Here is a 17,434-nt window from a genome sequence, read left to right as displayed (position 1 = left end):
TTATCTCTGAGGGAACAATTAATCATAAATTTATGCACATCCTCTCCAACCCAAGTCACATTACCATTAGCATTATCAGCATTAGTAGGTGGCATGTTATGCAGATATATATATCTGTATCATAGTCATTATTCCTGTCAACCACTTAGGGCTGCACATGAGCCGAGCCGAGCCCGAGCTTGGCCAGCTCGAGCTCGACTTGGCTAAAATTACTCGAGCTTGAACTCGACTCGAGCTCGAGATGAGCTTCTTAGAACAAGCTCGAGCTCGACTCGACTACACAAAGTCGAGCTCGAGCTCGACTCGATTAACCCATTTAACTCGATTAACCCATTTAACTCGTTAACTTGTTTAGCATTTACTCGTTTAGTTTAACTTTAACTCGTTTAGCTCGTTTAGGCACTAACTCGTCTAGCTCATTTAGACGTTAAATCGTTTAGCTCGTTTAGGCGCTAACTAGTCTAGCTCGTTTAGACGTTAAATCGTTTAGCTCGTTTAGGTGCTAACTAGTCTAGCTCGTTTAGACGTTAAATCGTTTAGCTATTTAGGCATTTACTTGTTTAGCTCATTTAGGCATTTAAATCCTTTAACTCGTTTGGGCATCTAACTTGTATCAATTAATGGAAATTAATGGAAGTTAAATGAGAACCACGTCTTCTTCATCATCATCTACGATATAACAATGCACATCTTCATCATCATCTGCAGATATAAGAATGCTGTTAACATTTGAAAATCATGCAAAAACTCAGCTCAACTCAAGCAAAAAGCACTCAAGGAGAACAAGGGGTAAAATCAGGATAGAACGAAAACATAACAAGGTAGATAGAAGCAGAGAATAATATAAAATTAATTAACATTTGAAAATTACAGAAAGATAAGCAGGCAAAAGTTAGAAAGATCAGGTGTACCACAGAATCTTAGAAAGAGAAGATAATGTGTGGCAAAATTAGGTGTATAAATGGAACGTAACTCAGACCATAAACAAAACTTATTTTACAGAGATATGCAGCAAAGAGTCCATCAGATGAATGCCAAATAATATTAAAAACAAAGTCCCTCCAATTTTAGTTGGAGTAACTATTGTAACCTTACCTAATTGATGAAAAGAAGCAGCATAACACTTGAAACATGACTACAAAAATACCACACACACCATGAGAAACGAGGTTCAGTTATAGCTGCAACAAGATTCTGATTCTCCATAACACTCAAAGGTACCCATGAAATATGTGATTCTCTAAATCCACAAGATCGGAGAAATCCACCCAGCTGCATGGAATCAAATCTTTCTTTAGAATATCCTACAAAATCCATCTTATTAACAGCAACAACCAGTTGTTCAACACCAAAACTTCGGATAAGTTGTGCATGCCCCTTTGTCTGTCCCCCAACTCCATTTAAACCCATACCTACCTCAAAAGAACCAATAGATGCATCGACAACAAGTATCACAGCATGATCAGCATCTGCTTGTGTAGCACCAGATATCATATTTGCGACAAAATCTTGATGCCCTAGTGAATCAAGCATAACAACATGAAATTTCCTTGATTCAAAACGAGCAACTGCAACAGCCATAGTTATTCCTCTTTCCCTTTCCTCAACGCTTTCATCTAATGCCCATGCGTAGGCAAATGAGCCTTTCCCCTGCACTCAATGTAAAAATTAAATAGAAAAGCGATTAGGTTGAAGTGCAATAGCGCTTATTAAGCAAATATAAACATATTAATAAATTATTACACCTGCTGTTTGGCTTCCTTCTCATACTTGTGCATATCCTTATGAGAGATCCACCCCACAATGTGCAGAAGTCTCTTCCTGTCAATGTTGATTTGCCAGAATCAACGTGGCCAACCTACACCATGGTAATGAAAGTAAATAAATACAAACTGATCAACCTTTCAATAGTTCGAGTAAAATTTGCAAGTATCTTTTTTGCACTCAACCAGAACTGGAGAAAACCTTACAATAGCAAGATTTAGCTGAGACAAGTCCCCACATTTTTTATCAGGAAGCATCCACGTCTCTGGTTTGTGTGCATCTAATGGAGCAAACAAATTTCTTGATTAAGAAGAAGAACACATATCGAAGTGAAACCAGATTGTTGACTAATTGACAACTACAACTTGTCGATAATCATGTAATATGTGAAATAATATCTAAATAACTACTATACATGCAATAGGAAATCCAGAAATTAACGAACCCAACAGGCAAGAATGTGCAATGCACAACACGAAAGCTCAACCAAAAAACAAAAAGGAAAAACCAGAACTGGTGAGATGTTTAGACATTTTCCTGCTGCTTGCCAAACAAACTCCCAGATAAAGAGAAAGAAACTCCGGGAAAGGGAGAGTATGCCTGGAAAATACTATTGATTAGCAAAACCTAAACAGATTAACTTCGAGAAAGGGTAGGGGGAAAGGTTAGGAAGAAAAGAGAGGGTAAGCGGCAGAGGAGAGAACGTACCTAGTTCACGAGAGGAATGGAGCTTGCTGGACTAGGAAGTTAGCCGGAGAGAAGCTGAAAGTTGAAGAGGATCAAACGATGTCGCCGAACACCTGGCTGAAGACCACGAACTGGTTTTGGCTTCCTGGTAAAGGCAGCTTGCGTTGCAGTCTTGTCGTCTGGTTGACAGACGAGGGAAGACGGGAAGAGAGAGAGCAGACGGGAAGAGAGAGCGCAGTTAGAAAGATGGAACGGAAGGTCGAAGGTCGTGGTCGCCGGAAGAGGGAAGACAGCAAGAGAGAGAGAGCAGACGGGAAGAAAGAGAGGCTGTAGAAAACTAAGGAAAGACGGAAGAGTGAAAATTGAAGACGCCGAAGAGGGAAAAGTTTTTACCCTAAACCGGTGAACCGGTTTCGCGAACCGGTTTATTCATGACGAGTCGAGTCAAGTTTAAACGAGTCGAGTTCTTGCAACTCGAACTCGAGTTGTTTATTGTTTCGAGTTTAACTTTCAGCTCGAACTTGACTCCTTTATAAATGAGTCGAGCTCGAGCCGAGTTTTTTCGAGCGAGTTTGAGTCGAGCCCGAGTTGGCTCGACTCGTTGTGCAGCCCTGCAACCACTTCCCTATCTAAAATGACATACTGATCTCCGAGTCTTGTTTTATTAAGAACATGTCAACCACTATCTATTGGGTCTTTTATGTAAAAAAAAATTGTTGTGCTTGCAATGCAAGCATGAAAGGTTCATCTTTTCTACACTTGAAGTTGATGTTGATGCATGCAAATCGAAATTTATTTTGTTTAATGCCATGATCATGTGAACTAAGTATATTGTATTATTCACATTTGAATAAAATATATTTCAGTCTTTCTGTTTAAGTGACCTTTATAATGTCTGTGATAAATCCATAATATGCAACCTCACCAATCACAAGCTTCCTATCTATTGAACAATTAATGGTTTGTGCATTAACTAGAACACCACTATTTTGGTACTTCATATTTATATCTTTATCCCTTACATGACATTTAAACCCATTAGATATAAAACCTTTGTATTCAAGCTCAATTTTTCACAAAAATTGACTATGTAATATCTTCTAGTATATGTGGACTTTGATGGCCATTTTTTGACGAATCTATCACATTCAAGATATGAATACGAATACTAAATGCAATATACTTATTATACATAAAACAAGTCGGCATACTCATGTAGCACAAAAAAAAAAGATTTTGAAACCAATGTGAAAATATTGCTTTATCAACAAGTTAAATATTGTGGGGCCTTTTAGAGCATTAATTCCTAACTAATGTCAAATGATGCATATAGAATTATATAAAAGTTAATATACAAATGAAACACATATATAATCAACTAATGGGCATATATAATGTGCAACTCCTATACTTATGCAGAATATCATGCCATTGCATTATGATTGAACACACTAGCTAGCCTTTGGTACTCCATCCCGATAAATAAACATATTCTAAAAAGTCCTTTATAGTCCACATGAAAGCAGCACACAGTTGAAAGTATTCACTTTTGTGAATATCAAATGTGTGTACCCTGTCATTCCATAGTATCAATAATTCATCTATATGCAATTGTAAAGAAAGATCCATGTTGATGCATTGGGAGCAAAAAGTACATGTATGTATAAGGTTGTTTCATACACATTTAGGGTAAGAGATTGTAAATGTCTGACAAAACATGTATGATATTATACGTTGAGGCCATAATTCCAAATGGATTAAAACCATCACTTGTTAAAGTAAGTAACATATTTCGAGCATGTGCAGCAAAAGATGAGTTTCATTTCATCAAAACACTTCTATTCCAATCCATCTGCTAGGTGTCTCAACACTCCATTTTAAAATGTAGGTTTCAAAATTCCATATCATCTGTCTTGCAAAATCCAACATTATGAAGAATCTTTTCAACCTTAGTGCAATTGGGAAATAACATATAGTCTTCCTAAGGGTCCTTTTGCTTTTTTTAGGTGCATTCATAGTAGACAGATTTTGAATTTCTTTCCATCATGACACACCACATTTGTCTCATGTGTCATTCGATGCACCTTGTTCTTGTATAACATTCAGTTATTCAAACACATATCTATCATTTCACTACCGATCACAGTTCTATGATAATCTTTTTTACCACATACACGGTCTTTGGTTGCCGCACTACTGCAAGAAAAAATTCAAGAAATAATTTCAAGTAACATACTGAAGTTTTTGTTACTTTACCCACATGGAATCTTTATATAAGACAAGCAAACTGAGTTCATCTTTGCATGGCTTCTACAACCAATATAAAGTTTATCTTTTGCATATCAACTTAACCTTTCAGACACATCATTATCTAGTCCTTCTTGAGTAACATAGTTGATAGGCTTAGCTGAAGCCATTGGATCTTCATGCACATCTAAAACATAGTCAATCATTCTATGCATGTTTTTAAATTGCACATTGGCTAGTTGGTTAACTTCATTTGAATGTGGGAAAACTAATTCCCCTTGATAATGCCAATGGACATACATCTGAATGAAGCTATGATATACAATATGATCTAGCATGTTAAGTACCCCTTAAGACCTAGAATGGTTGCTTTTCACACATAGACACCTCATTTTTTCATTGACTATGGCATTATAGCAATCACAAAGTCAAAGAAATTGTCCACACCATTCAAATATCCACCACTATCCCTTCGTGTTCCACGTTTGATCTTCCATATTCTTGGAGCTTCAATAAAGAAAGTTAAAAAGTATTGTAGTTAAACCACAGAATGTTTATCATTCAGATTTGGATCATGTGACATTCAAACCAACTAATGTAAGGATTAGGCATGGGTGGAAACTAAATTTAAACAGCATATGCAGTAGTATTCACAACAAGGTGTAGCTATATAAGTACACTATCAACTTTTGAGTGGGTCCTATTCCTTCATTGACAGAACAAGAAGAGAACAAAGTCAAGTTGCACACAAATATGACAATAATATATGTTTGTTATTGCAAGAATTATGTGGTGGAAAGTGTATTTTACCAGTTATATGGTCTTAATGTCGTTCATGTTTTACCAGTTATAAGGTTTCCTTTATGAACCCATTCATTTCTTGTGGATCCTCTAGCCTTCTAGTCCTCATTCACAAAATGTTATTCATAACCTCATTTCTCTTCAATCCAGTGGCCATTACATGAAATGTTATATAGAATCTCTCCGTTAAAAAAAGGATAATTCATCTGATGCTTTTGGAATACTTGTATATATGACAAGGATTAAACTAATAAGGCATGAGACAAAATCAACCGAAAAATATCTTAGTGAGACTGATGCCTCAAACTTGTCAGTTGAGATTTCAAGTTCATCTTCCTTCTTTGGACATGCTTTGCCTTCTTTGGCTTTAGTTGCTGCGATACTCACATTGAGGAGCCTAATCATGCATATATAGTTTCATTGTTTTCACGTTGAGACAAAATTTTGGGGCTGAAAGGGTTTATTTAAAAGACTATAAAAGCATTTTCAGTTGGAGATCCATCAGCTAACAATTGTTGTTTGCATTAGACAAATCTAAAGTGTGTCATCAGGGGTAGTCATGCTAAACCAATACTAAACCAATACTAAACCAATGTTCTCTAAAAACCAACAAACAAAATCAATTAGAAAAAGGCAACATTTAAGGCCAGACAGAAGACAAACTTGGAATGGATGGCAGCAAGGCGGGGATCCTTTTTTGGATGTCTGGCCATTTTCTTTGTTTGATATGATCATTTAGATAATGAAAAATCAAAACATTGTATGAGATTTGATGAAAAAAACATGATCTGATCTATATGTTGGCTTTTGATAATATTTTATTAATTTCTCATAACCTTAGACACTCCAAATCCATCCATGAAGTTGTAAAAAAAGAGTGTCAAAAGCCCCTTAGGCTTTTAGCCAAATGTAAAAACCAATACATTTTTGGCTAAGAAGTAGAAAGCTTTTAAGGAAATTTTCATATTTCCCTTAGAACCATTGTCCTTTCTTCTCAATGCAAAATAAAATAGTTTTCCTCTCTAGCTGCTTTCTCTTTTCTCAGTATTTGCATTTGATAAACTAAGGTGCAAAAAGTTAAGGTGTTGATTTGTTAAATACATGGAAAGCTCATTTTGGTACAATAAATACTTGCAAAACCACGAGGATATTGAAATGGTTCCATTTGTGCCCTAATTAGTCTACATAGACATTTCTCAACTTGCCAATGGTTTGTTGTATGGTGAACATTGCTATGAAATGTTTTCCTCTTTAGGTAGAAAGAATGCTATGGATTTTGTCGAGAAAAATTTCAGTATATTTATTACTACCTTGTGTTCTAGTCGTTGATGTTTTTTAAGAGGTAAACCAAATCCAGCTACAGAGAAGAGTGATATTCACCAAAACTTCCAAATGTAAGCTAGTGTTTGATTAAATTGCTAGAGTTTGGATGTAATCTACCAGAAATGTAAAAATCTTGGGTATTACTTCCCCAAATTTCTTTAAGCATTTAGTTTGTAACATGTTTTGCAAGTTCTTAAAACATGTCAATACTAGCGCTGCTGAGAAACGTTTAATATTGCACCAAGCAAAAAAAAGCTTAAAGGACTGCAATTGAGAGAGGGAACAGACAAAACTATAAAGATGTATATCATAACATATTACTGAGTATGGCAGAAATTAATAGATAGCAAAAATCAAAGATATAGAAAATAAAACACATCTAATCAACAATTTCTTAAAAAACTGCAACAAAATCAAATGTAGAAACCCTAGCATATATGCACACCATGAAGGATAAGAGGAATGAGAGGGAGAGAGAGGTTGAGTTCACTACTAGTGGCTGGTGGTAGGGATTTGGGATATGGTGGAGAACTAAAGGAGAAGCACTACAATTTCTTAAAAAACTGCAACAAAATCAAATGTAGAAACCCTAGCATATATGCACACCATGAAGGATAGGAGGAATGAGAGGGAGCAAGAGGTTGACATCACCATTAGTGGCTGGTTGCCGAGTTTTGGGATACGGTGGAGGACTAAAGGAGAAGCACCACAATTTCTTAAAAATTGCAACAAAATCAAATGTAGCATATATGCACACCACAAAGGATAAGAGGAATGAGAGGGAGAGAGGTTGAGATCACCACTAGTGGCTGGTGGCAGAGATTTGGGATACGGTGGAGAACTAAAGGAGAAGCACTACAATTTCTTAAAAAAACTGCAACAAAATCAAATGTGGAAACCTTAGCATATATGCACACCACGAAGGATAAAAGGAATGAGGGAGAAAGAGGTTGAGATCACCACTAGTGGCTGGTGGCGGAGATTTGGAATATGGTGGAGAATTAAAGGAGAAGCACACACCCCAAAGGATAAGAGGAATGAGAGGGAGAGGGAGAGAGAGGTTGAGATCACCACTAGTGGTTGGTGGTGAAGATTTGGGATACGGTGGAGTACTAAAGAAGAAGCACTACAATTAATCAAATGTAGAAACCCTAGCATATATGCACACCACGAAGGATAAGAGGAATGTGAGGAAGAGAGAGGTTGAGATCACCAATAGTGGCTGGTGGTAGAGATTTAGGATACGGTGGAAAACTAAAAGGGAAGCACTTTTCTCGTAACCATTGAAAATGAAGATAATAATATTTATCATTATTGAGGGAAAAAAAACTGGGACAAGAGGAGAAAGAGATGGTGATTGGTAATGGTGGAGGCTTCTGGGATCATGGATCAAGTTGCCGACCATCCATGGTTGTGCAAGTCACCAATGGGCAATGGAAAGCGGCAGAGATGTGGATGTCAAAGAATGAAAATCGGTCTCTCTTAGAAACATTGATAAGGGATCAATGATTGGCACTGGACAGCAGTGGTAGGTGGTCCGTTAGAGTGCTCGTTACCAATGGATGGTGGGAAGGGGGAGCTGTGGCCACAAGTGATGAAGATTTTGGAGTAGCAGCAGAGATTTGGGGTCACTGGCAGAGAACAAAGAGGAAAGAAAAAGGGGGAAAGATTATTCACCAATAAAGAAAGAGTCTATACCGATGTTATTGAGAAACATGTCAGTAAAAAGGGAATTCTTCATTTGACATTATCATAAAAATGTCAGTAAAACATTGACCTTGTATCGATGCAAAGAGGAACTTCAAAGAAAACCAACTACCTTTACGCGAAAGGCCTATATTGCTGATGTGGAGAGCTAATGTCAATGACTATTTATACAGACACTGACTGACTAGATGGAACGTTAGTAGACATTTTACATTCACCGACATGTTGGCAGAGGTGCGACTAAAAATCAAATCAATGCTGATAAGATTTTTTTCCGTTAGTAAATGCATCATTCTAACCAATGTACCTAACCGACAAGTCAAAAAACATAATGTTTTTCCACTGAAATTGATCGCCCATTTGTAATAATTGACATTTACTGTGGACAACATGCTTATGTCAGTGATAAGTGAGTGAATTTTCACTCAGTATATGTTATTTTTCCTTAACATAATTATAGTACGGGGTCTGCCATATTTATGGGAGCATCATGGCTTTTACAATTTGATTCACTAAGAGAACAATTGGTTTATTTACTATCAAAAGATTGACATGATTTGCCTCAGTGTGTGATTCTCTCTTGAATTGTGGGCCTTATTGTTATATGCTATTTTCTTTCCTATGACCTTGTGAGCATTATTGTTTTTGGCAGCTTCTTTACTTTTGGCTTCTCTATATCCTCATTTTCTTTAATTTGTCTAACAGACCCCCCCAATGCATAGATATGTAATTCGTTCTGAAAATTAATGGGCACATGGTAACATCATTTTGGTGGCAAGCCTCTAGTGACAACGGGAATGCATGCTACAAGAAGATTAGCATTGTGGGCAGCCATTATCTTATTTGAAGTCATTTAGGAAAATGTTTAACAACATTACAACATTATGCAATCCTTCATATGTCCATAGGTTTGGAATCCATTTGATCAAATTAAATTTAAGAGTAGCCATTATTGTGATATCTCGTTATTAATTCTTCACAAATTTGATGGGCTTGAGCATAAGCATGTATGCATGCATAAAGTTTCAAACACACACACACACACACATGTCAAAATATAGAAAAAGCACCACAAAAAAATTATGTTTAATTTGTAGGCATGAAGTTTCCATATGCCTCAATATATATTTATCTCCCTAATGTTCTCCAAAGGGTCGGACCTGCTGAGAAGAGAGGTTTCACGTCTTGTACATTTCCACAGCATTTCTCTCTAGTGTCTTAGCTTGTCCTTGGATTACAAAGAGTAAAATTATTCAACTGCCTTCATATGTTTTTGAATTGATGGCAAGCCCTAACCACCTTCGTGGATGACACCAATGGAGTTGAAAATTTTGATCTGTAGTCCTTAACTAGGGTATGAAATCAGATGTTTTTACCAATTCAATTCTGAACAAGTTTGGTCAACTAAAGTAAAAGAATTCATGCAGTTTCATAATTGATCAATCTGTTTGACAAATCCGAGTCCGATATTTGTCTGGTATTGATAAAAACTTGACCTGATTGTATAAATTAATGTCAGAGTTGTGATAGTTAGATCTGAAATTTGTTTCAAAATATAAGATGTCCGAGTCTAAGTGTATATAAGGTTATATTAAATTGAATCTGATAAAGGCTGGTTCCTTATCCAGCTCTTATTCAATAACAACATTTACTTCCCTTATGTGACAGGTAAAGTGTCTGTCATTGAATGGTAGGCTTCTTTGATGAAAAAGTTCAACAACACTTCCACTAGCCTCCGATGAAACACCCATGCAGTCATTGAAAGAAAGCCTTCCATGATGAAGCTGCTCACACTGTCAATAAAGTCCCTAGTTTCTCTAATGAAGTGGAGAAATCGTCGGAGGAAATTGGTGCATAAAATCCTCACAGGGCCGTTGGGTGCACGTTACAGCTAATGCTATCCATAAATCGTCATTACTTCACTCCAGGAATGATGAAACCACCCCATCAATGAAGACATGTGTGAAAGATAGAAACAATATTTTCATTTATACTGCCAAGTTTCAGTGTTAAATTATTTGAAGTTATGAAAAAACATTAGAAGGCTCACAAATGTTTATGCATTATCATCATAAAAAAAGGTGGGCTGTATATATATGAAAATTGACTATAAGTTTACAATATTATAATTTTATATGAAATTTTTCATGTAATAGGGAGAGAAAGAAACTGAAAACTTATCATTAACTGACCCTAATCTCACGTTAATACGAGTTTAGTTTTGCGGCACCCTATTTTCAAATCAGCTACTAACCAATGATTAATAAATAAAGAGCTCTAGATGTTATTAGAAATTCTATAAACCACCCATCGATAGTAATATTTAATACTCCCCCTCAAGGTGAAGCATAGATATCTATCATGCTCAGCTTTCTATAATATCTAGAGAAGTCAACAATGGGTAGAGCTCTGGTCAGGACATACATGAATAGCGGATAAGTCTCCTTCTTGCACCATGTCTTGGATGTAATAATAATCCACTTTGATATGTTTCATCCACTCACAGGAAGACCGCAATGTTAGTAATATAGGTGGCTGCCTTGTCATCATAGAACATCTTCATGGGTAGAGGAATGGAAATACTTAGGTTTTCCAACATTGACTTAGCCCACATCATTTCTGCAGCAATTTAAGCCATTGCTTGGTACTCAGACTCAACATTTGACCTAGAAACAACATTTTGTTTCTTACTTCGCCACAATACAAGACCCCCTTGACAAACACGCTGAATCCAGTTGTAGACTTTCCATCTTCAGTTCAGTATGCATATTTGCAACATATAAGCTTTAATTTCAAGAGACATACCTTTTCTGAATGAAAGTCCCTTGCCCACAATAAATCTATTATCAAGGCATGTCACAATCACATTGAGTAGCTTAACAATGATAGACCTGTAGGGGCTAGAGTCCACCACTTCTAACTCATCAAAATGAAGACGTATTCTTGGATTCATAAGAAATGTGGCTGGTTTTCTCCTAACATGCTAGTGCCCCACAAGTGATCAAACACATACTCCCTTTGTGACAACACCACAGCTTCTTGGCTACATGCCAACTCAATGCCCAAAAAATAATGCAGTTGGCCAAGATCCATGGTAATAAAGCATTTGTGAGGAAACATCTAACTTCAAAGATCTCCTTATCGTTATCATCTATCAAAATGATATCATCCACATAAAACAACTAAAACGACCATAGCTTAGGCCCTTTATTTATGAATGAAAAGTGAACAAGCTAAGATATTTGAAAACCACACTTAGAGGCTACTTTAGATAGCTTATGAAACCATGCACAAGGGCTCTGCTTTATACTATAAATCATCTTCTTAAACCTATAAACCTTCCCATACTCTCCCTAACAATCAAAACTGTGTGGTTGCTACATATAAAAAGTTTCATCTAGATCACCACATAGGAAAACATTCTTAACATTCAGTTGATAAAAAGGCTAGTCATGATGCACATCCATAGAGATAATAAAGTGAATATTTCTTAATCTAGCAACAGGAGAAAATGTCTCAAAAAAGTGATTGACACATGGGCTGGACTCACGTGGACATAAATGTAGAGAAAATGGTGTAATAGCTTAAGGTACAGGCAAAGACTTTTCAGACTTAGCCAACAGAGGCAAAAAGTAAGGACAAGCCTCAAAGAAGTTTATAGCTGCACTAACATACTGTTTCTGAGTGATAGGATCAAAGCATGTTTAGCCCTTCTGGTTTCTTGGATAGCCAATCAACAAGCATTTGATGGTTTGGGCAGTAAGTCTATCTCCTGTTAGACCACAAATGTGAACAAATCAGGTACATCCAAATTACTTGGGAGCAAGTCGAAATATGGTTTTGTTCAAGTAGAGGAGCTGGATAGGTACTTGGTTATCAATGGAAGAGGAAGGTAAGCAACTAATGAGGTAACATGCAGTCAAAATGGCATTACCCTAGTAATTTGTAGGGACATTACTATGTAACATAAGGGTACATGCTACATTGAGAAGTTGTCGGTGTTTTCATTCAGCAATACCATTGTGCTGCGAGTTATACAGACAAATAAATTGAGGGCATATCCCATGATCATAAAAGAATGAATCAAAGTAGAAAATTTGAACTCAAAAGCATTATCAATGCACACTTTTAATCATGGAGCCAAACTGAGTCTTTATTTCAACAATAAATTTATTGAAAATACAAATGACTTTGGACCGATCCTTGAATAGGAAGATCCAACTAATACTAGAAAAATCATCAACAATAATCAGTAATACCTAAACTTGAACCTGCTAGCAACCCGGCTAGTCCCCAAACATTAGCATGAACAAGGTCGAATAGTCTTTGACTTGATGGACTAACACTAGAGGGGAAGTTACTTCTAGTGTGTTTGCCAAGTTGACAGGCTTCACACCACAGAAAGGCTGAAATATTAGAAAGGACTCGCATTTTAAACTTGGATGGATGACCCAGACGAAGATGCCATCAAAAAGGAGTAGGCTTCAATAATGATGAGGATGCCACAATCCCCATTGGCTCTGACATGATGTAGATTCTCTCTTGTTCATGGCTGCCACTAATCGTCTTCATGGTTTACAAGTCTTCAAAGGAACATGAATCAAAGAAAAAATTAACTCTACAATATAAGTCATGAATCAACTATTTGACAAATAGGAGATTTGTGGAAAACTCAGGAATATATAAAACATGTGAAATAGAGACTGAATCAGAAAGTTTCACATCTCCATAACCCACAATAAGAGACGATCTACCATGTCCAGTTTAACATGGTGGGGTTGAGGTAACCTACACAAAGATGTAAATAAATGAGGCTAGCTGCAAAAATGCCTTGAAGCCCTAGAGTCAACAATCCATATTGTACCTGCTTCATATGTAGTTGTACATGCAAACAAGGTAGAATCCATCATAATAGTGGAAGTGGAAGTAGTTGTGAAAGGAAAAGATCTCTATGACAAAACATTATCATATTTTGCCTTGCTCAAAGTCAAAGTGAATGTCTTTGAGGAACAAATCGAGGTGCTTTCTCCCATGGGTTGCAAGTACACGAGGTGGGCCATTAGGAACCTGTGAAGAAGGATGTCTCCTGTCAACTAAAGCACCAATACCCCTACCTTGAGAAGAAAATTCCAGCCGGCCATGTTTATCCCAACATAAATCTTCTAAATGTCCCATCTTTCCACAATAAGTACATTAAAATCTCGCATAAGCTCCAGACCCACGTCTTCTGGTCTGGCCATGCCAGTAGACACAGCAAGAGCAGAAGCAAGGGACTCACTTGAAGGCCGAGAGAAAGAGATAGCCAATCTAATATGCCTATTGTATGCCTCAGCTAGGTCAGGAATCTCAGATCCTGTAAGAATCTAAACCTTAGCAACTTCATACTTGGGAGATAGGCCAGCAAAAGAACTTGGCCACTATAGTCTGCTAAGAATGAGTTTTATGACATATCTTGCATGTGGGATGAAGAGATTTCAGTCTTTTCATGTGCTACTTTGACTGGTGCAAAGTATTGAAGCAATTCTTGTTCAGCTTACTATATTTTGAGAAGCTCCACCTCAACTTGAAGAATCTTAGTGACATTCTAGTCATGGGAGTAGGTTTGATTTAGAAATTCTCACATATGTTTTGCAGTCATATAATAGGCAAGAGTCATGGCAATTTCAGACTGCACACTATTTATGATCCATGACATGATAATGCTCTTATCTTCTTTCCATGTTAAGTACTTTTCACTTTAAACAACTGGTTCATCTTCCTCAATAACATAGTCCTTACAATGTTCAACCATAGACATCATAAATATGTGGGTCCAGATTTCTCAATAATGGCAGTCTATTTTCATCCTAGAACTATAAAAGAATGGATTCCCTACGACCTTACAGTCAGTGTTTGGAGTAGGTGTAGTATTATCAGCCATACTGGATTGCTGCCCAATAAAGCCTCACAAACAAAAATCTACACACAACTTGACAATCACACAGCCAATCTTTAATCAAATAATTAGGATCCAACTGGAAGAAATATATGTACTGTCATAGCACATAACTAGATAATTACGCAGCTAAAAATGAAATTTAGACAAAAAAAAAATTGTACGTTATATCCCAACAGCCACTCTACATACACAATTAACACAATAATAATCACATAATATAAACAATGATACTGGCTGTTCTAGTAGACATACTCATCCACTTGAATTTAATGAAAAAAAGGTCATTAAACTGACATACTACCCCATCCCCATGTGATGTAGCTTGCTCTAAAACAGCGACAGAATCTGCTCCATGATCAACAACATAAACTCCACTTGAAAACATCAACAGGTATCTTCATGCAGTATGCTCCAAAACAGTGATAGTCCATCTCCATGATCAATAGTTCCAATTTGCTATACATGATCAATTGAGGATCTGATCACGCATTCCACATATGTGCGATCAGGTCCTCCATGAAGATGCAGCTTTTATTCTACCGCCAACAGATGGTAGAGAGAGAGCACAAAAGAAGAGAGAAGGGAAGGGGAGGAAGAAGGGTTGCCAAACAACTGACCTGGCTGTTGATATCAGAGGAAAGGAGGCTCTTATACCATGTTATAGAGAAAGAAAGAAACTGAAAACTTAACATTATCTGACCGCAATCTCATGTTAATATGAGATTAGGGTTTGCGCCAGACTATTTAAATCAGTCCACTAGCAAATGATAAGTAAAAAAAGAGCTCTAGAAGTTACAAAAAAGTTCTAACATCCACCCATCAATAGTAATATTCAACAGTTCTAAAGGTTGATCTTGATGGAAATTTCCTATTAAGTCACCTCACCTAATCACATGGTTTAAGATCTGATTAGTTTCTAAATTTAACTGAGCATGGATGTATTTAAAATTGGACTGCCCTACGTGATAAGAATTGGGTGTAGATTACTTATGTGCTAACAAGCTGCTAAAGAAGAGCATCCCCTCATCCCATGTAGAGTTGTTGTCATGGTGGGTGCCTTTTTTGGTTTTTGTCAAGTATTTGATCCCTGCTTCCTCTGATAAGAAGCCGTCAACTACCAAAGTCTCATGAGAATAATACTGAGCAATAAAATTACTGGTTGAGTCTTCTTCATATTCCACTGCTACTGCCTATGGTGGTATGAAAAATTATAGAGTTGTTGATTTTCTTTCATTAAAGGAGTTAGAAGTAGTTGTTTTAAATAGATACAGACGATGGTTTCTGCTATTGAAGCCACATCTTATTGATGTTTTGCTTTATGTTTTTTGCATCGATCAATTATTCCTTTCGTACTGATAATCACCATATCTAAATTTCATATTATATCAGTGTCTTTTGGACAGACATGACAATCTTTGGTATTTCACCTATTAATTTCCACATATAGAATCATAAAACCACATTGTAATATTTATTTTGATGCTTTATGATGAGCTAACTTCTCTTCTGTTTTAGTGCACAATTGAAACTGAAAGCGAGCTTCCTAGTGATCTAGTAAGTCATAAATCTCTATATGGTACAAACTGTGAGGGATATGTATAATGTACCCCTTTGTGTCCAAAAACCGTAATTTCTGATGTTTTCTATCCTTAACTTGCTTTCCTTGAAAAGAATTCCAACTTTGGATGTAGATTGTGAATGGGGATTTCTATAGCAATGAACTTTGATATCATTATCATGCATGGATTCTTCCAAGCAACTGGACGGATTCTTATTCCCCAACTTCAAACCAATATTTATGCTGAACGATGAACAAAAGGATTAGACTGATGTGACACAGAATGACTTATTAATATTGGTCTAGCATGTATTTAACACCATAATGTATGGCTTAATCCTTTTGAAGGTTTAGCCAATCTTTGCTATCTGTTCTTGTTAGGTGTCACAAAAGCATGCAAAAAAGACCTAGAGAGAGAAGGTTGTTTGTTTATGTTCTAGTGTAATTTCTTACTCAATCTTTCTGATCTTACAATGGTTATATCTTGTATTAGCTCAGTGAGAGCAAGGTTACTATCTCCATCTGAATCCCACAATGTGCTCATATTTAATATACATTTTAGCATAAAGATTGCTTTTCTTGTTTTGCTTCTCTACTTATATTGTTGTTTTGTCTTTGTTGTTTGTCTACGTGCTAGTGTAATTGAGAGACTGATAGCTTTCTGTTTTGGAATTACCTTTATGCACTCAAAATAGTCACTAAATGTCACAGTTGCCATTTTATGGCACAAATGAAAATTAATAAAATACCTTTGTTTGTTCCCTGCAGGGAAGTTGGTTATCATGCATATGGCCAATTGTTGGTACTTCTTGTTTTCTTGTTTGTTATCAGTACTAGGACATAGATTAGGATTTTTTTTCTCTCCCGTTATTCTGCTGCTCTTTTTGCGTCCTATATTCTTGCGCTTGTCTCTCTCTTGTGACATTCCCAAGCTCAAATTTGTCAATGCTGCAGCGAAGCTGACAGTATACTAGATCCTAACTTTGAGGAGGATTTGAGTAGATTGTCTCAAGTCTTCCTAAGGTATATGTTATACTTTTTATTGCCTGATCCAAGTCTGAATGTTAATCCAATTTAAGATGTTTTTTCCCTCTTTTCATGGCTTATATTATAAGTGGCTTACTGCAGACATATCTTAATTGGTGGAACCTATGGATTACTCAAAACAACTGCTTGTCAACCAAATCATGATTATTACAGATTTAGATGCTAACGGATCAAACATTTCTATCATACAGATCGAGAATCCACTTTAAACTTGTCAATTACTCACTTTCATTAATCTTGTTCCTATGAGCTTTGATGGTTCCTCATACTGTTTAATTGCCATTGCCTATGTTATTATTGCAATGCTCTTCTTTCGCACCAATTGATGGAAGCAAAATGACTTGTTGTATAGTGGAGTCTAT

General features: G+C 36.5%; 1 protein-coding gene across 1 annotated transcript; it reads right to left on the bottom strand.

The window, feature by feature from the left end:
• Positions 1 to 637: 637 nt before the first annotated feature.
• On the bottom strand, positions 638 to 2,021 carry LOC116247493 (uncharacterized). Its single transcript, XM_031619669.1, has 4 exons — positions 1,966 to 2,021; positions 1,746 to 1,821; positions 1,157 to 1,650; positions 638 to 719 (listed from the first exon to the last, which is right to left on the bottom strand). The coding sequence occupies exons 1-4, from the start codon at positions 2,019 to 2,021 to the stop codon at positions 638 to 640; spliced, it is 708 nt and encodes a 235-aa protein (XP_031475529.1).
• Between the last annotated feature and the right edge of the window lie 15,413 nt (positions 2,022 to 17,434).

Source organism: Nymphaea colorata, chromosome 2 (assembly GCF_008831285.2).
Source record: "Nymphaea colorata isolate Beijing-Zhang1983 chromosome 2, ASM883128v2, whole genome shotgun sequence".
In the NCBI taxonomy this organism is placed as follows: domain Eukaryota; kingdom Viridiplantae; phylum Streptophyta; class Magnoliopsida; order Nymphaeales; family Nymphaeaceae; genus Nymphaea; species Nymphaea colorata.
This window is presented reverse-complemented; position numbering and strand designations above follow the sequence as displayed.

What these genes read in the sequence shown, in the direction of transcription:
- LOC116247493 (XM_031619669.1), bottom strand. Translation starts at nt 2,021, where the DNA reads ATGCTTCCTGATAAAAAATGTGGGGACTTGTCTCAGCTAAATCTTGCT. An exon ending in AGAAGGAAGCCAAACAGCAG is followed by an intron (nt 1,651 to 1,745) that starts GTGTAATAATTT and finishes CATTGAGTGCAG; the next exon opens with GGGAAAGGCTCATTTGCCTA. An exon ending in ACTGAACCTCGTTTCTCATG is followed by an intron (nt 720 to 1,156) that starts GTGTGTGTGGTA and finishes AAATGTTAACAG; the next exon opens with CATTCTTATATCTGCAGATG.